Raw genomic sequence first — 27,265 nt, forward strand, 5'->3', positions numbered from 1 at the left:
AGACGAATCTCAGACGCTGAACTTGTTGTTCATCTTTTTTAAAAAAGCCTGCAGCTTCATTGGCTTCTGTGAGTTTGCATCAACAGCTGTTGTTTTAATTGCAAATTCTCAAACATATTAAATGTTCCTAAATGCATTAGATGCCATTGATACATAAATATGTTTCTATTGTCTGTCATGATCGATACAATAGTGTGAGCTAAAGTTATTGATCTGGCCAATTCTCCTGCAGCTGCTTCCTTCTGACAGATCCTTCCAGATCCCTCCTACCACAGAAATGTGTACTTAGAATCATGTGTCCGCATGTATCCGCATTACCCCACATCCGCAACCCATTCAGCCCATTCATCATGATTTTATTTTGTGCGTTTCAAGTCGCCTTATCTGAGACAGATACGTGTTTTAAGGTCTACCTTTAAAACCAAAGGCCTTTTGGTTACAAAGCAAACTTTTATTCATGAAAACTGAGGGATGTGTGAATTCAAATGAAGCTTTCCTCCCTAGTCCTTCATGGACTGCAGCAGATGTACGGAAAGGAAAGAAAAACTCTGCAGGGCTCTGCTGACCTATACACAAGGCAGATTTCACAACATACTGACCATATATCATCTATTTTATGTATAGAGGGGCACCTTAAAGGGGGGGGGTCAACCACCATGAGGTGTTGTTCTTCAGAACTAGAGTTTGGGGTGATGGATAATACCAAAGATTGGCGTCCATTGGTCCTCCTGATTGGTTGTCCAAGTTTTAGCCATTCACCAGCCTTGAAAGGGATAGGCCAGTGAAATGGGGGGACCTGTTTAGATCCCTGAAAAAGAGGTGTCTCCGCTGTCTGACCAGTTGGAGTTCTTGCGCTGAGGTTTGAGGCATTTCTTCATAAGTTCACTACTGATGCAGCCACCATGCGAGAGAAGCTCCAGGAAGGTGTTTCTGAACTTGGCGCCAATGAAGGCATACAGAAGGGGGTTCAGGCAGCAGTGGAAGTACCCCAGGGTGGCCGTGACGGAGATGGCTATATCGATGTGAGATTCTAGCTTGCAGTCACGAGTGAGGACATTGAGTCTCAGCATGGAGTCCATCAGCACAGCCAGGTTATAAGGGGCCCAACACAAAAAAAAGGCCACAACCAAAGCTACTATGACCCTCAGAGCTTTCTGCTTCCGGAATCCCTGGGAGCCCAGCAGAGTGTGCGCGATCCGGGCGTAGCAGTAGAGCATGACCAGCAGCGGCAGGAAGAAGCCCACTACGTGGTAGAGGAAGCGCATGGAGGTCAGATACTTGTGGTTAAAGTTGGGCTGGCACTCTGAGGTGTTCTGTCGATGGTCATGCACCACCTGCAGAAACACAAGGTCGGGTATGGTCAGAACAAGGCACATGCCCCACACAGAAACACAGCTGAGGTGGACGATGCGAGTCCGTTGCCTCTTGAACATCTGCACAGCGTGGACTATGGAGAGGTAGCGATCAAAGCTGATGCAGACGAGCAGGAATATGCCTGAGTAGAAGTTGATGGAGAAGGCTGCTCCAATGACCTTGCACAGAGCTGTGCCGAAAACCCAGCCTGAGACAGCCTGCACAGCCCAGAAGGGCAGCGTCAGCAGGAGCAACATGTCTGCGAAGGCCAGATGCAGGATGAAGGTGTCGGTGCTGGCCAGGCCCTGCTTGTACCGCCGCAGTACCTCAACAACCAGTAGGTTCCCAGGGAGTCCAAGGAGGAAGATGAAGGTGTAGAAAAGAGGGAGGAAGACCTTGTTAAACTCCAACGTCTTCTCAAAAGAGCATGGCACAAGGGCACAGCATAGGTCAGACACATTGTAGTCATCATATCCGGTGCTGTTCTCAAAATACTCTTCAGATCCCGAAAACTCAAATGTGACCTTGTTTAGGATATTCTAAGGATAAAAAAAGATGCAAAGTGTTAATGATTCTGTTCTACGATGACGCTATCAAGCAATGCTGAGCCCTCCCTCTGTTCATTTCTCACAGAGGACCTCCACACCGTGCTCCATGATAAACTCTCCGTCCGTAACATCGCACACTAGGGGGCATATTTATACTATTTTTGCACCAGATTTGCATCATTTTTTTAAATGCAAATTCAGCACAAACTGAACTACATATTTATATTTTGACGCTAGACCCGTTTAGCATCTTATTGGGGTTAAAGTCATTTTTGGATGCGTGAAACCACCTTGCATCAATGAGATGCAAGGTAGGTGTTCCCGTCCGAAAAAAGACTCAAAGCCTCTAGTGCAGTGCTGAATTTGTGCTTGTTGTTTCCGGTGCCGAGCACCGGCACTTATTTTTGCGGGCCAGCGCTTATTTTTTCTGCCTCATGCATTTACTGCGAGGAAAAGACACAAATGGGAAAGACGGAGGAAGAGAAAAACGAAAAAGCGTCACAATGGGAGAAAGCAGAAAGCTGCAAGGGTGAGTTGAAGGGACAGAGAGTGCCTTTAAATGGATTGAAGAGGCCCAAGATGGCTTCAGAATTACTCTGCCTCAGTATTCCGTGTTCGCACATTTAATTGCAGCAGCTCCGTTTTTAAGAGGAGGGCTTTGAGCACAGGCACCTTTTTATTTACAAATTAAGCACTGCCCTTGTGCCTTATTTATCCTCCTGTGCAAAAAAGGTGCACGGAGGGAGGCGGGCCTAAACAATGGCACTGAGCCTGCTTAGTGCCATTATTTAACACCTGGGTCAGGGTAGGCATTAGGGTACCTGTGGACCCATTTCCATGGTCAAAAACCATGGAAGGAGCTCACAGGTGCCCACCCCAAGCCCCAGGATCACCCCACCCACACCAGAGGGACACCCGATGATAGGGGGGGCGACCCCATCCCAGGTAAGCAGGGTAAGAAGAGGTAAATATTTTTTTTAAATGGGCCCCCCTAGATGGCACTGGGTGCAATGGCCATGCCCAGGGGACCCTGAGCTGGCCGTTGGAGTGGTGGGCATGATTCCTGCCTTTTCTAAGATAGGAGTCATGTAGTATAGATGGTTTTGCATCAGGAAATGACGCTAGGCTGGTTAAAGGCATTTTTTTTGCCTCTAACCAGCCTAGCGTCATTTTTTTTTGGTGCAAAACTGCCTTTCTCCATACCGCCAACCCCACCCTGCTAACGTCATTCACCAAGACGCTAGCCCACCCTTTGCACTGGCTTGCGGAATTCCATAAACTTGGTGCCCGACTGGCGCTCTGGAATGACACAAGCAGGCATTTTACTTTTGACACAAAACTGCAGTTTTGCGCCAAAAAGTATGAATACGGGCTAGAGGGTCTGATTCACGAAGGTAATTTGAGCTTCTGACTAAGTTTAAACTTTTGAGTAAGTTCACTACTTTTCCATATTCACAAATTGCACTTTTGTAGTTACTTACACTTTTGTGGTAACTCACACATTTGTAGTAAGTCTAGCACTACACATGGCTACCACTGGTGCTGCAAACCCCTCCCATAGAAAAATGGAGGAAGAGAATTAAAACAACATAGGATATAATTTATTGAACATAATTAATTACATTAATTTTAATCAATTCTAAACATCACTTTTACCAATTATTAATGCACATTAAAAATATGTTTTTCTTCAAGTAGGAATTTATTTTTCAATTTGAACTTCAGAAAAGTAATTGTAATTTATTTGAATATATTTCCATTATTAAAGGTTTTTCTTTGCAATCAATTTAATAACACTGTACATTTTTTTCTATTTTGTTCTACGTTTAATGTAAATACATAACAAGAATTGAGAAAAATATTTAACATAAAAATATTTTAAAATTTAATTTTAAGTTAAATAATTTTTTTTATTTTTTCTTCTACTTTATAAAATGGAGACTGCCCTGCAGTAAGAAGAGAGATGGGCACTGCAAAGTACATGGAAAATATTAACAAATTATTTAACTCAAAAATAAACATTCAAATATTTAAAGCTAAGTCCATCTCCCTCTCCTGCTCCCTTTCTCTCCCTCTGGCTTTCTCGCTGCTCTGTTCTCTTCCCCTCCCTCTCAGGTCCTCACTCTCCACTGTGTCTCATTTCTCAGAAACTCACTCTCTCTCTCTCCCTCACGCTCTCTCTTTCTCTTTCTCTCTGCCTCTCTCACCCTTTCTCACAATTTTCCCAGCTGTGCACTCAAGGGCCTCATTCATCCTTCCTCTCAGTCTTCCTCATGTTCTCTTTTAAAAATTTTTACCATTTTATCTACATCTTTCCTCGGGTCTCTCTTTACTTTTCTTCTTAATCCCTATGTTCTTGCTTGGTTACCTTTTCTCATTTTCTCTTTCCCTGACTTTCTTCCAGATCTCTTCCTTTCTTGTCTTTTCCCTTACTTTTTTAAATAGGCCTCATTTTCTTCCATGAGTCAATCACATGTCTCCTCCTTGTCCCATGTTTCTCCGACCCTCTTCCATACCGGCTCCTTTTCTCCACACTTTCTCAGACTCTCTTCGTATCACTTTGTTTCTTCCTTTCGTTGGCTTTCTTCTCTATCTTGCTCTTTTCTACCTTTTCACTGACTCTCTTCCCTGCCTCTTTTTCTCCACTTTCTCCACTCTCTTCCATATCTCCTCTTTCTCTGAGCTTTGTCTGACTTTCTTCTGTATCTCCTCGTGTTCTTTCTTTTCATGACACTCTTCTGCATCAACCCTTTTCTTTCCTTTCCCAGCCTCTTCTGTATCTTCTGCCTTTCTCCTCTTTCCCTGACTCGGTTCTACGTCTCCTCCTGCTCTCCTCACTTCATCTGACTCCCTTCCAAATCTCCTCCTTTTCTCTTCTTTCCATAACTCCTCCCTTATCTCCTCCTTTTCTCTCCTTTCTGGCTCTCTTCTGTATCTCCTTCTTTTCTTCCCTTTCTTGGCTCTCTTCCATATCTACTCCTTTTCTCCCTTTCTTGGCTCTCTTCCGTATCTACTCCTTTTCTTCCCTTTCTTGGCTCTCTTCCATATCTACTCCTTTTCTCCCTTTCTTGGCTTCCTTCCGTATCTCCTCCTTTTCTCCCCTTTCCTGGCTCTCTTCCGTATCTACTCCTTTTCTTCCCTTTCTTGGCTCTCTTCCGTATCTCCATATTGCATAACTCCTTCATGTCTCCTTCTTTTCTCCCCTTTCATAACTCGTCTCCTCCTTTTTCCCCTTTCCATAACTCCTTCATGTCTCCTCCTTTTCTCCCCACTTAGTCAGACTCTCTCTCAATGCTCCACTTTTTCTTCACTTTCCAAGCCTCTCTTCCGTTTCACCTGCTATCATCCCTTTTGCCGCTCCTTCCTCTCTCCTGATTCTCTTCCATGTCCCCTCATTTCCTCTAGGCTTTGTTTGTCTGTCTTCTTTATCTCCCTGTTTTCCCCTTTCTTTGCTTTCTTCCATATCTTATCCCTTTCTCTTTATTTCTCGACCCCCTTCCAAATCTCCTCCGTTTCTCGTCTTTCCTTTGCTCGCTTCTGTACCTCCTCCTTTCCCCACATCTGGTCTGGCCCTCTTTGGAGTGTCTTTTTTCTCCACTTCCTCGGCTTTCTTCATTTCTCGTAGTTTTATCCACTTTCAGTTATTCGCTCCAAAATTTCCTCCTTTTCTGCCACCTTCTCTGCCTTCTATATTGTCTCTTCACCCCTCTCTTTAACTCTATTCAAGATCTTCTCCTACTTTAGCTTTTTCTCTCTTTTCTGTTTGTGCTCCCTTTCTTCCCTTTCCTGCAGTCATTCACATCTTCTCTATTTCTCACCGCTTTCCCAGACTCTTTACAAAATGTTCTCCTTTTTTTCCACCCATGCCTCTCTCCCATATCTCATTCATTTCTCTCTTTTCTTTGAATCTATTCCATTGTCTTCTCATTTTCTTTCCACTTTCCATGACTCTCATCTCTATCGCCTCCTTTCTATGACTCCTTCACATCTTCTCTCTCTCCACTTCCCAGGAATCTCTTGCAATTCCCTCTCTTTTTTTTCCTTTGCCCGGCTCGCTTCCATATCTCCTCCATTGTTCTGCCTTCCTTAACTCTATTCGGCATCATCTCTTTCTTTCCACGACTCTTGTGTCCCCTCTTTTCCTCCCTTTTTCATGTCTTTCATATCACCTCTGTTTATCTACATTTCTCCCCTTTCCTCAACTCTCTCATATCTCCTAATGTTCTCCACACTCCAATCAATCAACCGATCAAACATTCATAGAGCGCGGCAAATCAACCGTGAGGGTCTCCAAACCCTTTGGGTCAGACTTACAGGAAAGTGGTCCATCAGCTTTGATGTGCCACTTTTCTTGCGCCCTCTTCCCTTCAAATTGTGGCGCTAATCCGGCAAAGTAAAGGGAGGCCCATGGGAGCCTTAGGCAGGCGTTAAAAATGACGCTAAAAATTGTGCAGTGAAATGTTGTAAATTTCACTGCGCCAATATTTCAAGCCTCCCTGCGTGAGAACACCGCCTTGCATTAATTGTGCCTGGCACAGGCATAAAGTGGCGCAAGGGGTTACAAAGTGGTGCAATGATGGAGGCAAAAGGCCACCTTAACGCTGCCTTAGCGTAAGAAAATTGACACAGGTGTCGCACTAAGAAGTGCACGGCTCTTGTACATCTGGCCCTTTGTCTCTCCTCAGTAGCTCTTCTGTTTTTAACTTCCTTGGCTTTTTTCTGTATCTCCTTAATTTCCCCTCTTCCCAATGTTTCCCTGACACTCGTCTGTATCTTCTTCATTTCTCTCCTTTCCTTGACTCTATTCCATATCTCTTCTATTTCTCCCCACTTTCCCAGACACTCTTGCAAATCTCCTCCTTTTCTTTCCTTTCCATGGCACGCTTCCGTAGCTCCTCCTTTTCTCCCCTTCCTTGACTATCTCCTGCAGTGCCTCAATTTCTTCCCACCTTCTCTATCCCTGACTCTCTTCTGTATCACCTGATTCCCTTCTATTTCCTTGACACAATCCCTCACCGAACCGTTTCTGGTCCCAGGGACCAAAATTCCCCAGGTCCCAATGTATTAATTAGGAGGAGGGGACGCATGGCCCCCCTCCGTGGGCTTTTTTCCGCCCCAGGACCCCATCACCCGGTGCCCAATGTATGACTCCAGGTGAGATGAGCACAGGGCCTGGCTGCTGTGCATGGGCTTCCAGTACCATTATAAAATATTACTTTACATTTTCTTTAAAACCTAGAAATTAATAGGAAAGAACAAAGATTAAAGTAATGTTGTACTTAGGTGAATATGTCAGTGACAACCTTAACATTGCGAACTGAAAAAGAGAGAAATTCACCAGTTATAGTCAGCAGCGCTAACTCGGCCCCTGCCATGCACTGCTCATGACCGCCCATATTACAATCCTCATGACATGTTCTATGACGTTATTTATGATATCACTGATGACATCATTCATGATTCTTTTCTAAACAGAACTCTGCAAACTAGCATGGGATGAGAGGCATGAAAGAGATCGTAATTATCTGACGCATCATTCAAGCCATCCTATAAACAACCCCCTCAGATGAGCCAACCTTCACCCTAAACTGTACACTCCACGGGTACCAAGTTCATAACAACCATTAACTGGGATGTATGAGTAACTCTCACTGCACACAGCATTCACCACGTATCCGACAGTTCTGACAACGCCAAGTTCGTCAAGATACTCAACGTCTGTTCCAAAATTATTCCACTAATACGGACATCTTTTATCTGTATCAAACCCCCACCATGCCACCCCAGTTTGGGCCCAGCCGTGGGGAGCAGGGTCAAGACCGATTTGCTGAGTCCAAACTGGGTGACGTGGCGAGCAACATAATGATGGATTAAACCCAGATCAGTGACTGGGGGTGAGTGTTTGAAAAGTTTCAACACTCCGTCCATCATTTCTATTTTGTGGTGTTGAGAGTTTATCCTGTACCAGACTGTTTGCAGACAGTGAAACCCACATGAGAAATACACAACAGAGTATTGTAAAGTATCTACTAAGAGCAGTGTAGACTCTATGCAACAGTTGTTAAAATAAACACTATTTGCTTAGAATAACCACGGTCTGAAGGTGCTGAAGATCGTGCAGACTTTATACTATGATGAAAACTTTACAGAGAGCACGTCTTCTGAAGCAAAACAGGTACACAGGTTAGTACCTGGTACACACAGTCTTCTATGCTAAGTAGAAATAGTCACGCTGAGATGATTCTGTCTTATCACTCAAGGCTGCTTACAATACTTAGTAGGTAGTACATAAACGTGTGTAAAACATGCTGAACATATGTCGTCAGCTGTCACCTGCACACAGAGTTACACTGGAATACAAACATTATAAAGTGTTCAAGGTCTCGACACAGCTACAGTGGATTAGGAGCAGATGGGTTTTGTAAACACACCTATTAGCTGGACACAGTCTGTAAAAAGAAAAAAATAGGTAGAAAAGTAGTATGGTAGATACTCGTCACTATGTAAACTATAAACCAAACTAACACAATCATTGGATAATGTCATCAGTGATGTCATATATGATGTCATAAAACATGTCATGAGGGATGTAATATGTGAGGTCATAAGCAGTGCCTGGCGGGGGCACAGGTTATGCTTAAGTCAGGTAACTATAACTGGTACATTTCTGTGTTTTTTTTAACTTCAAAACATTAATGTTGTCACTGACATTCACCTAACTATAATGTTACTTTGGCCTTTGGTTTTTTTCACTGAATATGTATAGGACCACGTTCCACAGAAAAATCTTTTTTTGGTTTGCTAATAACTTTGGCACCATTTGGCAATCTTCATAATACTTTCCCAAAAGAAACTTCACCCACATGAGCTCCTGCCTGGAAAGTGTCAGGGCAGTGCTTAATTTGTGCTTGTTGTTTCCGGTGCTGAGCACCGGCACTTATTTTTGAGGGGCGGTGCTTATTCTTCTGCCTCAAGCATTTGCTGCGAGCAAAAGACACGTATGGGAAAGACGGAGGAAGGGAAAAACGAAAAAGTGTCACAAAGGGAGAAAATAGAAAGCTGCTAGAGTGAGCTAAAGGGGCAGGGAGTGGCTTTAAATGGATTGAAGAGGCCGGAGATGGCTTCAGGATTACGCTGCCTCAGTATTCCATGTTAACACATTTAATTGCAGCAGCCATGTGTTTAAGAGGAGGGCTTTGGGCACCGGCATGTTTTTATTTACAAATTAAGCACTTGGTCAGGGTGATCCGTCAAGAGGGGGCCCAGAAAAGAGGGAGTCCCAAAACATGGTTCCTGCATTCATTTTTTCACAGGCAAATTAGACTCATCTACAGCCAGAACGGCTGAACGCAATTGCACCAAATTTGTCAGAAATTGAAAGTAAGAGCTTGCTCCAGAAACCGTGCTTGTTGTAATTTGGTGTACTTCCGAACAGTCATTTTTCAGAAGTTAAGAGTGAAAAATATAGATACTTCAGAATCCGTGGAGCTGACAGATCTAGAGATAAGATCTGATTGGCTGCTACCATATCAAGAAAGATGCAATGCAGCCATTTCAGAACTCTGGGCTTAGTCCCCCGTCCTGAAAAAAAGTATAAAAAATCCATAATGAGGCATGGTAGGGATACCATGCCCCCCAAGACTGGTGGAAGGGGTGTGGGAGTTCCAGGACCTTCCCTGCTAGGCGAAGTACATTTAAAACATCTTTACCACAAATTTTCAGAGGATCCGCAATAATATATTTTTTAAAAAGTGCACGCTCACGCGCTTTAAAAAAATGACGGGTGGGCTAGGACCCGGGGGAGTGGGCGGCGCAAGGTATGTAATAGGGGAAGGGGTGTGAAGCCCCCCTCCCTTGGCCTCCTTGAGTGCCGGGGACCCCCTCTCCCATGGCCATTTTGTAAATTAAAGGAGTGGGGCATACAGCCTAGCCACCATAGGCCAGTTCCATACCCTAGGGCCCCCATTCCCTGGGACTGATACACTAAATAAGGTGAGGGGTGTGCAGCTCTCTCTCCAGGCCATTTCCAGGCTCCAGGGACCCCATCCCCAAAGGCTGAGCTAAAAATAAAGTTGAAGGGATGCGGCCCTCCTCCCCGAGACTCCTTGAGGCCCCGAGGACCCCATCCTCCAGGGCTGATGAACATTATTGGGGAAGGGGGCATGAACTCCCCCCTCCAAGCCATACTACGCTGGGACACCATGGTTTCCCTGGAGTGCAGGCAGGGACGCCTAACATTCTCTCAACCATTTGCAGCAGAAAGCGCTGGGCGGGAGTAGAGAAGTCTCTTCTGACCTGCGCTCTCGCAGGCAGGGAAACATAGAAATGCTTCCGCCCGGTGGGAGCAAAATAAAACTGCTTGTGCGTGGTGAGACCAATGCTGTCTCCCACTGCCCCCAGGAAGGATGATGGCAGGGAGCCGGCAGGGCTGCGGTGGCCCCCAAGCACTTTCCAACTTTAAAAATGCTCTGGGCACTGGGTCTCCACACTACTTAAAAAAAGGCAAAACAATTCTGACTCTTGCCTGGCCCATGGGCCCAATGTCATAAAGTTTTATTAAAACAACATGTGAAACAAGTAGAGAGAGCATTCCATTTGCCATAAGCTAAGGTTGGTCTGGATGTTCGGGTCCTTTCTTGATCAGTGTGGTGTAGTTGAGAAGAATGTGGTGGTCCTTGATTCTGCTGAAGTGTGGCATATGTCCAGATGTGTGAAGCGTGGTAATGTGCGCATCTCCACGCGTTCCAACAATGAGTTTGTTAATTATGTTGGCACTGGAGGTTCTGGTTTTATCTGGCCAAGAAGGGCGTTTAAGAAGAAACCTCTTTGACAAAGTGATTATCACATGTAAGAGGTGATTAGTTTTATCTCGCCTGTAAGTATTGTTAGGTGGAAAATTTCTATGGTTGAGATTTGTTTTCTTCCATATATAGTGTATTTATAATCTGTTTTCTCTTCTTTCTTCAGTTTTTTTATGCATTATTTAGCATTATTTTGTTTTGCTTGAATTTACTGTAAATATTTTGTTGCTATGTTTGGTATGGGGGTGTGCTATATCTAGCGTAAAGAGGGAACCTTGGCTGGTGGTATCTTTGGTGTTGGGCTTCTAGAGGTGCTGGGAGAGAGAAGTAGGAGACACTCAGAAGGGGGCTAGAGAGCCCAGTGGTCTGTATTTCTGTATCCAAAATAAAAGTTTCAAACAATTTACCAGGACTGTAGTATCTGAATGAACTTAGCACACTAGTGTTCTTCTCTGTTCAATCATTCGTCACTAGTGTTCTTTTCTGTCCAATCACTCAAAACTAGTGTACTTCTCTGTTCAAACATTCGTCACTAGTGTTCTCTCCTGTTCAATCATTTGTCACTAGTGTTCCTTTCCATCCAATCACTCAACACTAGTATTCTTTTCTGTCCAATCACTCAACACTAGTATTCTTTTCTGTCCAATCACTCAACACTAGTATTCTTCTCTGTTCAATCATTCGTCTCTACTGTTCTTTTCTGTCCAATCACTCGACACTAGTGTTCTTCTCTGTTCACCCTTCTGTAGGAGGCTGGCCCTCTATGCAGTTTGCAAAGCTAGGCACACTGTGCAGAGCGTCCAAGCAACCTGACGTTGGTGTACAGTTAGGCCAATCTTGGGGAAGTGCAAAGCATTTGTTGTACTCACAGTATCAATGAATGAGACCACACGCTCAAAATAACTCAAGACCAATTTACAAAAGTTCTTCAGATTTTTATAAAATGTTTAAGTCCAAGATCATCAAAATCGGGTAAGTTCTTTTTAAGTTATGAATTTTTGAAGTTTTAATAAAGGCAGTTTTTTGTGTGTAATTCATGGAGAAAATACTTAGAAAATTCACATAAAATCATGCAATGCGTTTAACAATGTCTCCTTTTGCAGATATGTCGAGGTCGATGGTGGGCACTATGTACCATCTAGAGAGGTTCGGCCGGATTACGGTTTCGGCAGGAGCAGCTGCAGAAAGTCTTTGAATCTGGTGCCAGGCCACTGTGTGGGGACCACTTGGAAAAGCACTTCACAGGTGGACAAAGGTAAGTCCGTTGGGTCCCTTTGGAGTGTCAAAAGTCACAGGGGGTGGGGGACTCATATGGCACAGCTGAAACTTCAGTGCAGGGCACAGGGCGGCTGGGCGCAGAGCGAATCAGTGAGCCAGGAGCTGTGCACAAAGGTGCCCTTGGAAGCTGGAGGTAGGTCTCTTTGAGAGTCGCTTGCAGGTCAGCAGGGGCACTCTAGTGGGAGGTCCAGATGGTAACTGAAGTTGCTTGACTGAGGCTTCCTCCTGCTCCTTTTATAGTCTGGAATGGACTGTCCTTCTAGGTGTCCGATGTGAGGTTACCAGTACCAAGGGCTATTGCACGGTTTGGCCACTGGAGGGCACAGTGCCACCAAACTTGGCACACTTACAGGGTTTGTCCTCCTTGTCTGTTGGGTGGAGTGTGGTTCAGCTGCGGCATCCGGTTCCTTGGTCAGCACCTCTTTGATAGAGTTAGGAATTCTCTAGTTACTCTTTGGATTCTTCATTTCCTCTACTTTCCTCAAGGCCTCTGTCACCAACTCTCCCTCACAGTGATTCGTCTGGGGATCAAGAAGCAGATGCCAGTCCATCCAGAGCTTGGCTTCCCTCTGGATCGCAATCTGCTCCTCAAATCTCAGACATGTTGGATCCAGATGATATTATCCATCCTAGATCGTCTGAATGGGCGCCATCTGACAAGGTGGCATCTTATGTTGCGGGACGTATAAGGAAACCGCTGGAGAAAGCCTCTCGTAATTGCCTTCGAGCAGAGTGTCCACGACCATCTTTGGCGGACAAGGTAGCCATCACTCCACAATTAGACCCCAGGATGTCTACCTTTCTTAAAAAATTTATAAAGGACCCTAAGAAAGGAATTGATAGGTCTTGGAGAGCATGTCAAGACAAACTTCTTGATGTCTTGGGACCTTTGACAAAGATTTTGGACATGGCAGAAGATGCTAAGGCTTCTGGTACTATAATTTCTCCTGAGGTTCTCTCAGGCTGGGCACAACACGCTATAGTTTTTTGGGGAAATGCTAACTGCGCCCTTTCCACCGAACGCCGACGTTCTTTATTAATTAAAGTGGACCCCAAACTGGGGGATCTGGCTGATTCTGAAGCAGGTCCAGTAGCGCAAGGAGGTTTGTTTGGTGAACCCTTCATAAAGGAATTAGGGAAGTTTGTTAATACTTTCACATCCCTGGACAAGGCACACTCCTCAATGAAAAAGGTTTTTCCCACTCAAATTTTCCATTGGGCCGGTTGAGGAAGGGGCCGCTCGTCCGGCTGCCCACAATCAACCAACTTCTTCAGGGGGCAAGGCTCCAGGCAGGCACAGTTCCAAGATCACAACTGCTTTGCCAACTTCTAACCGACAAGGGCCAGACGCTTCAGACATCGTGGTGGCAGAGGATCTTCATAAACAACCTCTTACGGTAAGTGTTCTCCCTTCTTCCCTTCTAAAAGTAGGGGGTCGTTTGGTGAGTTTTATCCACAAATGGAATCAAATTACACAAGATGCATGGGTCTTACAAACAATTCAAGGCTTCCATATAGAATTTGTGGGAACTCCCACACAGTTTTCACTTCCTAAGCCCCTAGTGTTCTCTTCGCAGGACTCCCTTTTAGTAGACACCGACATTTCAGATTTACTACAAAAACAGGCCATCTGTCCAACAATCCCACATCCGAGGGGTTTCATAAGCAATGTCTTCCTAGTGGACAAAACAGATGGCGGTCGTCGACCGGTCATCAATCTAAAAGAGTTCAACGAGTGGCTTGTGTATCGCCACTTCAAAATGGAAGGAATCGACCTTCTTCAAGATGTTTTGCGCCCTCTAGATTGGATGGCTTGTCTCGATTTAAAGGACGCCTACCTTACCATTCCTGTCTATCCACCCCACAGACATTTTCTTCAGTTTTTCTCTGGCAATTAAACTTTCGAATTCACTACCCTTCCATTCGGTCTTTCCTCGGCCCTATGGTGTTTCACCAAGGTTCTCAGAGCTCAGGGAATTCGATTAATTGTTTACCTCGACGATATTTTACTCCTGGCCCAGTGTCCCAAACAACTTTCAACTCATCTACAGACAACTGTCAATTTGCTGCAAAACCTAGGGTTCATCATAAACGAGGCCAAGTCTCTTTTAATCCCTTCTCAAAAACTGGTCTTTCTAGGTTTCTCTTTCGATTCGGTATCCGCAACTCTAAGCCTTCCTTCCCGCAAGATGATACGTCGCGAACTACGTCGTACCTTGGTCAAACAGAAAGTCTCTCTGTGTCAGATTGCCCGCCTCATAGGACTTCTTTCCTCCTCTATTCAGGCAATTTTCCCGGGTCCACTGCATTACCGAGCTCTTCAGCGTCTCAAGGCAACCCACCTGCGCAAACGCCTATCGTACTCTCAAAAAGTGATCCTTTCACAAGAGGTGGTAGAAGAAATTCATTGGTGGGTTTCACATATGAAAGCCTGGAATGGCAGAGCTATTTTCGGCACGGCTCCAGATTTGGTTATAGAGTCAGATGCCAGCAGAGTAGGCTTGGGTGCTCGATGTGGCAATTTCTCTACTGGAGGGACGTGGTCACTACAAGAACAGAGCTTACATATAAATTGTCTCAAATTACTAGCTGGTTCATTTGCGGTCAAATGTTGGACCAAGGATTCTATCAAGTCGAACGTCCTCTTGAAGATGGACAATATTTCGGCAGTCCGATATATCAATCATCTCGGTGGCACTCGCTCCAAAACACTTTCCAATCTGGCGTCCAGTTTTTGGCAGTATTGCCTGGACCATTGGGTATCTGTGACAGCACAGTATCTCCCTGGAAGCCAGAATCAGATTGCGGACTTTCATTCTCAACACCTCAACGATTCCAGTCTATGGAAACTTCATCCGGAAGTGTTTTTCTCTCTGCCCCAACTTTGGGGACCGCTCTCGATTGATCTCTTTGCTTCCAGGTTGGATCACCAGATTCCCAGATTCTTCAGTTGGAGGCCAGATCCTTTGGCAACAGCTACGGATGCATTTCTACTCTGGAGGTCTCAAGTGTGGTTTCCGGTTCTTCTGGAACTTTCTTGGGATTCTCCAATCCGACTCCCCCTGTTTCCCTCGCTTCTTCTCAGTCCGAATGGTACACCTCATCAGATGGTCCTCGAGGGTTCTCTTTCCTTGATGGCGTGGCGGATTTCTGGGGACGCTGGTCGGTCCCGGGACTTTCTCAGCAGGCTGAGGAATTATTATCCAAAGCATGGGCCCCCAGCACTTGTAAACGCTACAGATCTGCGTGGGGAAGATGGTCCCGCTGGTGTTTGCGAAGGGGTTTTAATCCCGTGGAAACACATATAGTTCATGTCCTTAACTTCCTTGCTGACCTTGCTTCCAAAGGTTTAGCTTATCGTTCTACTAATACTTATTGATCCGCTATTTCAGCTGGACACATAGTGGTCGATAGTTTCCCTGTTGGTGAACATAAATTGGTGTGTCATCTTCTTCGGAGTATAAGACTTTCTTTGCATCCGGAACCCCGGTATTCTTTCCTTTGGGATGTTAATCAAGTTTTGAACCTCTTCCTATCTTGGCAACATAATCACTACCTTTCCAGAAAGGAGCTTTCGGCTAAGTTAGCCATGCTACTTTGTCTGGTTTCTTGTAGAAGGGTCTCTGATGTTCGTGCTCCCAACATTTCCCATAGGTCCTTTTCTCCTTCAGGAGTCTCGTTTACAGTAGGTAGACGTACAAAAACTAATACCAGGGTTATCTCTTATCCGTCTTTTCCTGACGCTCCAAAACTATGCGAGGTACAATGCCTTAAAGCATACGAGGACATGTCCTCTGAACTCCGTCCTCCTGGTGAAGATCAACTCCTTATTTCATTACGTAAACCTCATAGAGCTGCTTCTTCTCCTACCATTGCTCGCTGGGTTCGTTGGGTCATGCAGAAGCGGGCAGTGATCTTTCCCTTTTTGGTGCTCGTGGAGCTATGGCCTCTAAGGCATTCCACTTAGGTGCTCGTCTGGAAGACATCATTAATGCAGCAGACTGGTCATCAGATTCTACCTTCAAAAGGTTCTATTTCAAACCAGTTCTGAACATAGCACAGTTGGTTGTCAACAAGCTTTAAACTAGCATAAAACTCGCCTCCGTTCCTGACATAGAATGAAAAATTTCCTAGCTATCGTAACGAAAATTTCAATTCTATTAAGGACTCGGAGACGAGGATTATCCCACCCTGATCACCTTTCTACTATTACAATTTTTAGGTGAGCCCACCCCGTATTTAGTAAGTACATTCTATCTTATATTTCACGTTTCTCATACTTATTATTATACTGCATTTAAAAAAAATTAAAAACATTTAAAAAAAATGAATTTTTGTATTTATTTATTTAATTAAAGCAACAACCTAATTTGTTTCAGAATGAACGTTTTTCCTTAATCTGTTTTATTTTTCCTAGGATCTGATACAACAAAACAAGATGCTTCATGATCGTTCTTGACTGGCTCGCACTTCGAAAGGGGAAGACGGGACACAAAGAAGGGACTATATTATGGACTGCCTTCTGTTAATTGGACAAAATTCCTACCATTGGTTAACACTGTACTCATTTTTCCCAACTTTTCGAACTTGTAGTTTTGTATTAATTTCTTGGCTGCTCATTTAATAAAGTGGAGAAAGCAAGGCATAATCCTCGCCTCCGAGTCCTTAATAGAATTGAAACTTTCTGTTACGATAGCTAGGAACTTTTTCATTCTTGATCTAGGGATGATCACTAAATACTGTATTTAGTGGGCGTTTTAGGGTCTACCTTAGGGTGGCTACACCCACTAAGTAACCAGGTCCTGTGGGCAGCGGTCACTTCCCTACACCTGATTGGCTATTTTCCTTCCATGCAAGATGGAAGAAAATGAAATGGAGAGGTCACCTTTCATGCAGCACCATAGGGGTGGAGCCAGCCAGGACTGACATCTACTCCTGTCTGTTGTCTGATTTCCCGCTGTTGCTCCCGTCAAAAGTAGGGGTTTGCAACAGGGGCGGCCATCAACTGCTAGCAGCAGACCTGGGGGTCGAGTTTCAAGGGCGGCAAGCCCTTTGATGCTAACTAGAAGGGCAGTGAACGTTCCTGAGGGAGGGGTAGTTAGCACCTCCACCCAGGAAGAGCTTTGTTCTGAGTCCCAGAGAGCAGGACCTCTCACCTCAGGGGCTCAGAATCTTGTTTGTTGGTGGCAGGCTGGACGTGACTGGACAGCAACCATGCCAGGGTAGTTAGCTTTTGCAGGGGACTCCTCTAAGGTGAGCCCTGGGTACATTTTGTAATAAATCCAATACTGGTGCCTGTTTGGATTTACCATCATACCAAACAGCTCAGGGTTCAGAGTGGCCATCATGTAGTGGTGAAACTCATATTAACCAGTGTCCAGCACTTGTATTAAAATGGCTGCTCTGTTCACTCACTAAGTCCTATATAGTGCACCCTGCCTCAGTGCTGGAAGGTCTGCCAGAGGGGTGACTTACCTATAGAGCATGCAGTGTGTAGAGGACAGGGCACACAGGCAGTGTGCCATGCCAAGTTTGTCATTTAGGATTGCATCAGAACGCACAGCCTGCAATGGGAGTGCTGGGTACTTCTGGATGCATGGCCCTAGAGGGTGGCACAATCTGTGCTGCTGCCCTCAGGGGCCTACCCTTAGTACTCCATGCCCTGGGTACCTAAGTACCATTTACTAGTGACTTGTAGTGGCAGCTAAAGGTGTTGCCAATTGTGCCAATGCATCACAACAGTTTTAGGGAAAGAGATCTGGCCAGGGAACCTGGTTTTCAGGGGCCCTGGGAATTAATAACTTTGAGACTACATCAAATACCAGGCAAAAAGTGGGGGGCTAACCATGACAGAAGAGGCGTTTTTTCACGCCTTCATCACTAGTGTTCTTCTTCTGGTCAGTCATTCATTACTAGTGTTCTTCTCTGTTCAATGATTCGCCACTGGTGTTCTTCTCTGGTCAGTCATTCGTCACTAGTGTTCTTTTCTGTTCACCGTTCATCACTAGTGTTCTTCTCTGTTCACCATTCCTCTCTAGTGTTCTTCTTTGGTCACCCATTGGTAGCCAGTGTTCTTCTCTGGTCACCCATTGGTAGCCAGTGTTCTTCTCTGTTCGATTATTGGCTGTCAGTGTACTCTTCTGTTCACCTGTTGGTCATCAGTCTTCTTGCTTGTCCACCAATCGGTCGCTATAGTTATTCTCTGTTCAATCATTGGTTGTCAAGGTTGTTGTCTGTTCACCCCTAAATCCATTATTGTATATATCCCCAGTTCTTGTAGACCTCCATAATCTCTTATAGAGTACATAGGCCTGCACTGATCTTAATCATGTGTTAGAAATTGGGTCTCTACTTGGCAGAGGTATGCACCCTGTCCAAATAGGTACCACAATCCTAGTCAGGGTAAGTCACAACACAACATATATTGTCCTGTGCTCACTCTTTGGTAGCTTGGCACAAAGCAGGCAGGCTTAACTTAGAAGGCAATTTTTAAAGAATTAGTGTAATACCTCATACAGTAACAAAGTGAAAACTCCTCAAAAAGTACTCCACAACACTTTAGGAAAATAGATAATATTTATCTGAATAAAATAAGACCAAAATAACAAAAATTCAATAAGTAGATCCTTAGGTATGAAATTTTAAAGATTTAGGTGAAAATAGCGCATAGAAGCGCGACGCGCCACTGTGGTTATCAGGTTGAAGTGGACCGGGACAAAGTCACAAGTTCAGGCCGACCGTGATAGAGCACGGACCGGCTACAGGGACCTATTTAAACCCGCTGAACACAGTACCTTAAGTCCTGGTGCGCGGTCTGAGACGAGTGGCTTTGCCAGGCTTTGCGTTGTCCACAGTCGGTTCCAAGAAGCTGTGCGACAAGGCTTGGTGTCGCTTTGCGTTGATCCTGGGGAGCTATGGGGCTTGGCACCGCTTTGTCGATCCTGGGGCACTGTGCGGCGAGGCTTTGCAGGGCTTGGTGTTGCTGTGCATTGGTTCCAATGGGCCGAAATTGCGAGGCATTCGTGGGGCTTCGCACTGCCCTGTGTTGAGTCCGTTGAGGCTGGCAGCTGCACGGTGAGGCTTTGTGAGGCTTTGCATTGCTTGGCAGCAGTTCTAATGAACACCACAGAAGGTAAAGCACCTTAGGCCCACCTCCAAGGCAGGGCAGACATACAGCTTGTGGAGTCCAGGTGCAGATGGTTCACGGCTTTGATATCCCTGAGACTTGGGAACAGGAGGCAAGTTCAATCCAAGCCCTTGAAGAGCACTTGTGGAGGAAGGCAGCGTCCTTCCAGCAGAGGCAGGGGACAGCAGGCAGCAGAGCAACAAGCAGGCGAGTGGTCCTTCGAACAAAGCAGTCCAGATGAGTCCTTTGGGCAGTCAGGCAGTTCCTCTGACAGAGTCCAGGTGTAGGTCCAAAAGTGTCTGATTTTGGAGGGCCACAGACCCAGTATATATACACCCCAAAATGCCTTGGAAGTGGGGGAAACTTCAAAGAGTGGTTTCGAAGTGCACACTTTCTCCTTTCAGCCCAGTCCTGTCTGCCAGGATCCGTATGGGGCTTTATCAGTCCTTTGTGTGGGGTCAGGCCACTGGCCTTTGAAGTATAGGTGAGAGTCCCGCCACCCTTCCTGTCCAGGAAGACCCATTCAATATGCAGATGAATGCTGATGTGGCGGAGTGTCCTGTGTTTATGGCTGCCTGGGTGAAATGCATAAGGGGAGCTGTCAACCAGCACAGCCCAGGTGTGAATAGGAGACAGGCTGCAAAGCACAGATGGCCTTAAGTGCAGAGAGATGCCCACTGTCTAAAAGCGGCATTTCTAAAATAGTAATGTAGAATCCAACTTCACCAGTAAGCAGGATTTTCTATTACCATTCTGGCCATGCTAAACATGACAGGGCTACTACTTTCAGATCACATTCTACTACTTAAAGGTATATAAGGGCAGTTCTAATGCTGTCCTATGAGAGGAGCAGGCCTCACAGTATTAAAAAAATGAGTTAGTGAGTTTTTCACTACCAGGACATTTAAAACACACAAGTACATGTCCTGCCTTTTACCCTGATAGCACCCTGCCCTATGGGTTACCTAGAACCTTCCTTAGGGGTGACTTATATGTAGAAAAATATGAGTGTAAGGCTTGGGAACTAGTTTTAGTGCCAAGTCGAAGTGGCAGTGACACTGCACACACAGGCCTTGCAATGGCAGGCCTGAGACGTGGTTAAGGGGCTATTTATGTGGGTGGCACAATCAGTGCTGCAGCCCACTAGTAGCATTCAATCTACAGGCCCTGGGCACATGTAGTGCACTTTAGTAGAGACTTACAAGTAAATTAAGTATGCCAATTGGGTATGAGCCAATGTTACTATATTTTAGGGAGAAAGCACACGCACTTTAGCACTGATTAGCAGTGGTAAAGTGTCCAGAGTCCTACAGCCATCACAAATGAGGTCAGAAAAGAAAAAGGGGAAGAAAAGAAAAAGGGGAAGGCAAAATGTTTGGATGACCCTTCGGACAGGGCCATTTTTCAACACCGTGTAAGAGCATTTCTGGTAGAAAAGAGCCAGCCTTACACTTTGTATCAAATAAATAAGAAGTGACTGCATCAGAGGGAGCCAGTATCTAGTTATTTAAAAGGTGAAGAAGGCATGCCACCTCGTATTCTAAGTGTCAGGCCACTTCTCAGGGCCCTTGGGATCTCAGAGGTCCAAGACAGCCTCTATGGCATGTATCATGCGCCCTCTCTGGGCTCTTGTAAAATGTCAAGAACGTCCATCTGAACTTTGACTCTGATGGGGCAGCAAGCCAGGTTCATGATATTTCTTTATATTTCTTGTTGAAGTGGATTGGACTATTATTAACTGTAAAAATGGGGACCTAGGCTATAGGTAAAACATTCATCTTCATCTGTGCTGGTCCCTGGAGTGGAGCAATGCAGTAGCTCTGTCCCCGTTTGTCTGTAGCAGCTTCTGAGGTTGGTTCCAGATTTCAATGGTGGAGATTAGACTGTCACCGTCTGACTGTAGCAGCTTCTGAGGCAGACTCTTGGATTCACTGGAGCGATTTGACTGTGTCTATCTGTCTGTCTATAGAAGCTTTTAAGGTAGGTTCTGTAATACAGTGGTATAAATTAAACTGTGTCCATCTGTCTGTAGCAGCTTCTGAGGGAGGTTCTAGGCTTCAGTGGTGGGGATGAGACTGTGTCCGTCTGTCTGTAGCAGCTTCTGAGGGAGGTTCTAGGCTTCAGTGGAGAGGATTAGATTGTGTCCGTCTGTCTGTAGCAGCTTCTGTGGGAGGTTCTAGGCTTCAGTGGTGGGGATTAGACTGTCCGTCTGTCTGTAGCAGCTTCTGAGGTTGGTTACAGTTTCAATGGTGTAGACTGTCTGTCTTTAGTGACTTCCAAGGTAGGTTTCGGGATTCAATGACGCACATTACACTTTGTCCGTCTGTCGGTAGTGGCTTGTAGGGTAGGTTGATATTCACGTTTATCATTAGCAGCTTCTTTGCTATGTTCAAAGAGTCAATGGTGGAGATTATACTTTCCATCTCTCATCTAAGGTCAATTCTGGGATTCTGTGTCATGGATTAAACTGTTTGTCTGTCGGTAGCGGCTTCTAAAGTAGGTTCTGAGATTCAATGTCATAGATTAGAGTGTGTCCGTCTGTCTGTAGCAGCTTCTGAGGTAGGTTCTAGGCTTCAGTTGTGGGGATAAGACTGTGTCCGTCTGTAGCAGCTTCTGAGGGAGGTTCTAGGCTTCATTGGTGGGGATTAGACTGTGTCCGTCTGTCTGTAGCAGCTTCTGAGGGAGGTTCTAGGCTTCAGTGGTGGGGATTAGACTGTGTCCGTCTGTCTGTAGCAGCTTCTGAGGGAGGTTCTAGGCTTCAGTTGTGGGGATTACACTGTGTCCGTCTGTCTGTAGCAGCTTCTGAGGTAGGTTCTAGGCTTCAGTGGTGGGGATGAGACTGTGTCCGTCTGTCTGTAGCAGCTTCTGAGGGAGGTTCTAGGCTTCAGTGGTGGGGATTAGACTGTGTCCGTCTGTCTGTAGCAGCTTCTGAGGGAGGTTCTAGGCTTCAGTGGTGGGGATTAGACTGTGTCCGTCTGTCTGTAGCAGCTTCTGAGGGAGGTTCTAGGCTTCAGTGGTGGGGATTAGACTGTGTCTATCATTCTGTAGCAGCTTCTGAGGTAGGTTCCAGGTTTCAATGGAGTATATTTGATTGTCTGTCTGTCTTTAGGAAATTCTAAGGTAAATTTTGGGATTTAGTGGTGTAGATTAGACTGTGTCCGTCTGTCGGTAGTGGCTTGTGGGTAGGTTCTGAGACTCGCGTCTGTCACTAGCAGCTTCTTTGGTAGGTTCGAAGATTCTATGGTGCAGATTAGGTCTTGTCCAGAGTAAATTCTGGAATTCAGTGATGTAAATAAGACTGTCCATCTGTCGCTAGGGCCGTCAAAGTTAGATTTGAGAACTCAAAGGCATAGCTTAGACTGTCTGCATCTGTCAGTACAGCTTGCAAAGTAGGTTGTGGGATTCAGTTATGCAGAGAAGACTATTTTGTAAGGTTGCAAGGTACAAATGCGGATTAAACTGTGTCTGTCTTTAGCAGCTTTTAAGGTAGGTTGTGGGATTCAGTGCCATAGATGAGACTGTCCATCTCTTGGCAGCGGCTTCTAAGGCAGGTTCCTGGATTCAGTGCCATAGATGAGACTGTCCGTCTGTCACAGCAGCTTCTAAGGTAGGTTCTCGGTTCATATTAGACTGTGTCTGCATTGTTGGTGGCAGCTGCTTAAGTAGGTTCTGGGATTCAGTGGCATAAATTAGTCTGTCAGAAGCAGCTTCTGTGGTAGATTTAGTGGCATAGATCAGACTGTGTCCATCGATCTGCTATAGCTTCTAGTGTAGTTCTGAGATTCAGTGGCATAGATTAGACTATGTCTGTCTGTGGCAGGTTCTAGGTTAGTTTCAGGATTTCGTGCCGCTCGGGGTTTGTCATGAGCCCCACATAAGCGGTCTCCTGTCCTCACAATAAACCCTATCCAGCTGAACTCACTGCTTTCGGGACGGCTTCAGGCTGCTTTCCCTCACTAAAGCACTCTTCTCTACAGAGATTGCATCCTCAATCCCTGGATCTTTGGACAGCAGAACCGTGATGCCCCTCTCCCGTCCAGCCTTACCGCTGTGGAGAAGGGTGGAGTAACAGAGGGGTCAAATGTGAGCCTACACCAGAAGGTGCATAGGATAACAGAGGGGTCAAAGGTGATCCTGCACCAGAAGGTGCATAGAGTAACAGAGGGGTCAAAGGTGACCCCGCACCAGAAGGTGGGTGGAGTAAGAAATAGCCCAAAGAAGAGCCTATAACAGGCGGTGCATGGAGTAACAAAGTGCTCAAAGGTGGACCTGCACCATAAGGAGCGTTGAGTACCAAAGAGGTCAAAGGTGATTCTATACCAGAAGGTGCATGCATTAACAAGGAGATCAAAGGTGACCCTACACCAGAAGGTCCAAGTAGTAACAAAAAGGTCAAAGGTGGGCCTACATCAGAAGGTGCATGCAGTAACAAAAAGATAAAAAGTGGGCCTATGCCATAAAGAGAATGGAGTAACAAGGGGGTCAAAGATGAGGCCGCACCAGAAGGTGCATTGAGTAACAAAGAGGCAAAAGGTGACCTGATACCATAGAGTGTGTTTGCACTAACAAAAAGGTCAAATTGCAAGCATTGCTCCCATCACCTTTTGTGTGTTTCATACGTGAGCCTACACCAGAAGTTCCATAGAGTAACAAACGGGTCAAAGGTGAGCTGACACCAGAAGGTCCATAGAGTAACAAAGAGGTCAAAGGTGAGCCAACACAAGAAGGTCCATAGAGTAACAAAGAGGACAAAGGTTAGGTTAGGCCGACACCAGAAGGTCCATAGAGTAACCAGGTGGTCAAAGGTTAGCTTTCACCAGAAGGTGCATGCACTAACAAAGAGCTCAAAGGGGAGCCGACCCCAGAAGGTCCATAGAGTAACAAAAGGGTGAAACGTGAGCCTACATCAAAAGGTTAGTTGAGTAACGAAAAGGTCAAAAGTGAATCAACACCAAAAGGTACGTGCATTACAAAAAGGTCAAAGGTTAGCCTACACCAGAAGGTTCACAGAATAACAAAGGGGTCAAAGGTGAGCCAACAGCAGAAGGTCCATAGAGTAACAAAGGGGTCAAAGGTGAGCCGACACCACAAGCTCCATAGAGTAATAAAGAGGTCAAAGGTGAGCTGACACCAGAAGGTCCATAGAGTAACAAAGGGGTCAAAGGTGAGACGACACCAAAAGGTTAGTTGAATAACAAACAGGTCAAAGGTGAGCCAACACCAAAACGTTAATTGAATAACAAAGAGGTCAAAGGTGACCCTACACAGAAGGCGTATAGAGTAAAAAAGAGGACGAAGGTTAGGCCGTAGCAGAAGGTGCCTGCAGTAACAAAGATGTTGAGGGTGACCCTACACAGAAGGTGCATAGAGTAACAAAGGGGTCAAAGGTGAACCTAAACCAGAAGGTGAATGCAGTAACAAAGAGGTCAAAGGTGCGCCTACACCAGAAGATGTATACAGTAACAAAGAGGTCAAAGGTGAGCGTACACCAGAAGGTGCTTGCAGTAACAAAGAGGTCAAAGGTGAGACTACACCAGAAGGTGAATAGAGTAACAAAGAGGTCAAAGGTGAGCCTACACCAGAAGATGTATACATTAACGAAGAGGTCAAAGGGGAGCCTACACAGAAGGTGCATAGAGTGACAAAGAGGTCAAATGTGAGCCTAAACCAGAAGGTGCGTGGAGTAACAAAGAGGTCAAAGGTGACCCTACACCAGAAGGCGTGTGCTGTAACAAACAGGTGAACAGTGAGCTTACACAGCTGAAATCCTAAAGGTGTGCACAGCTGGGGTTGGACAACCAGCTCTTCAGGGTCGAAGCTTCACTTGAGCAATGAGACACAACTATATGTAATCTGGACTGAAGGGTTGAGGGATTTACTGCTAGAAATGGATACTACAGGAATCTGCATTTTCTAAATGCACCAATACCCCTGCTTTTGAGTTTTCCACATAAAAATTAAAAATTACAATTGGAAATCTGTGTTTTACAATTTACCTCTCATTTTTCCACTGGTAAATGTCAGCAGGTCTAACCTCAAACAATGTGCGAGGGAAAGATTCTGTGAATGCGGGACAGGGCTTCAACCTTACTGAATATTACTTATAACCAATTCCTGTGCACATGTGGCTTTTTGCAGGAATCAGATGGGAATCTAGCCCCGATATTCACTTCCTCACCAGACTCCTAGGCTCAGCCTCACTCCCCCTCGCACGCACCTCTCATACTCACAAAAGCAGAATGCGTGGGCTAGCCTGTTCCTACATCACACCCAAGTCGTGGAACGACTGTCTCCACACATCGGAGCCTCCGCATCACTTCTTGAATTCTGCAAGAGGCTGAAGACCTGGCTCTTTGACTGGTTGAGCTATCCCCAGCAGACGACTGTCACACCTGCCCCAGAGCCTGGAAACCCTTTGGGTGACAGGTTGAGCTATACAAATCCATGTAATGTAACATAACCTGCAGGTTTTCAGCCGGAATCATCAATCCAAGTGAAGGTCACCTTGGGTTGTGTAATGTCTTGACCCACGGCTGAGGCACCCTACAACACTCAGAGTGGCTCAGACTCCAGGACATGGGAGATGTCTCCTAATGCTCACAGAGACAGGAGGTTGCCATAGGTAGAACACAGGTTGTATCTGGGGCTGCAGTACTTCCCCTTGCACTAGACACAGGACGAGAGGTGGGCGTAGAGCACATCATCTCTGTTCCAGGTGTGAGTATGTGGAAGTCCCCTTTCTCTCATGTGAATACGTGGCGGTGTCATTTTTGCCTGCTTTGAGCTGTGTCATTTTATGTCCTCGCTGTGACCAAGTGGCTTCCTCTTTGTCTCATGTGAGCATGTGGGTACTCCAACTTGATGTGAGGTGTGAAAGCATAGCTCGTCGCCCTTCTGTCTCGTGTGTCCACTCTATCTCATGTAGAATCATGTGACTGTCTCTGTTGTCTCTTGTGTGAGCACATGACTGTCTCTGTTGGATCATGTGTGAGAGTGTGGCTGTCTCTGTTGTCTCTTGTGTGAGCGCATGGCTGTCTCTGTTGTCTCATGTGTGAGCACATGGCTGTCTCTGTTGTCTCATGTGTGAGCGCATGGCTGTATCTGTTGTCTCATGTGTGAGTGTGTGACTGCCTCTGCTGTCTTATTGTCTTATGTGTGAGCGTGTGACTGTCTTTGTTGTCTCATGTGTGAGCATGTGACTGTCTTTGTTGTCTCATGTGTGAGCATGTGACTGTCTCTGTTGTCTCATGTGTGAACACATGTCTTTCTCTGTTGTCTCATGTGTGAGCATGTGCCTGTCTCTGTTGTCTCAAGTGTAAGCGCGTAACTGTCTCTGTTGTCTCATGTGAGAGCACATGTCTGTCTCTGTTGTCTCATGTGTGAGCATGTGTCTGCCTCTGTTGTCTGATGTGTGAGCATGTGGCTTTCTCTGTTGTCTCATGTGAGAGCACGTGACTGTCTCTCTTGTCTCATGTGTGAGCACGTGTTTGTCTCCCTTGTCTCATATGTCTGCATGTGTCTGTCTCTGTTGTCTCATGCGAGAGCATATGTCTGTCTCTGTTGTCTCATGTGTGAGCATGTGACTGTCTATGTTGTCTTATGTGTGAGAGAGTGGTTGACTCTCTTGCTCATGTGTGAGCGTGTGGTTGTCTCTCTTGTCTCATGTGTGAGCATGTGACTGTCTCTGTTGTCTCATGTGTGAGCGTGTGGCTGTCTCTGTTGTCTTATGTGTGAGAGTGTGGCTGTCCCCATTGTCTCATGTGTGAGCATATGGCTGCCCTGGTTGTCTCATGTGTGAGCATGTGACTGTCTATGTTGACTCGTGTGTGAGCACATGTCTATCTCTGTTGCCTCAGGTGTGTCCATGTGGCTGTCCCGGTTGTGTCATGTGTGAGCATGTGACTGTCTCTGTTGTTTCATGTGTGAGTGTGTAGCTGTCTCTGTTGTCTCATGTGAGAGCATGTGACTGTCTCTGATGTCTCATGTGTGAGCACGTGTCTATCTCTGTTGACTCATGTGTGTCCATGTGGCTGTCCCCGTTGTGTCATGTGAGAGCACGTGTCTGTCTCTGCTGTCTCATGTGAGAGCATGTGGCTGTCCCGGTTGTTTCATGTGTGAGCATGTGACTGTCTCTGTTGTTTCATGTGTGAGCATGTAGC

General features: G+C 45.7%; 1 protein-coding gene across 1 annotated transcript in view; it reads right to left on the reverse strand.

Annotated features, from left to right (window-relative positions):
- Positions 1-430: 430 nt before the first annotated feature.
- CXCR3 (C-X-C motif chemokine receptor 3) overlaps positions 431-27,265 on the reverse strand; it is a 52,792-nt gene continuing 25,957 nt past the window's right edge. Inside the window, exon 2 of the mRNA XM_069201473.1 lies at positions 431-1,892. Coding sequence (XP_069057574.1) covers positions 801-1,892 — 1,092 coding nt within the window. The 3' untranslated portion in view covers positions 431-800. The remainder of the gene's footprint in view (positions 1,893-27,265) is intronic.

The sequence above is a fragment of the Pleurodeles waltl genome, chromosome 7, assembly GCF_031143425.1.
Source record: "Pleurodeles waltl isolate 20211129_DDA chromosome 7, aPleWal1.hap1.20221129, whole genome shotgun sequence".
In the NCBI taxonomy this organism is placed as follows: domain Eukaryota; kingdom Metazoa; phylum Chordata; class Amphibia; order Caudata; family Salamandridae; genus Pleurodeles; species Pleurodeles waltl.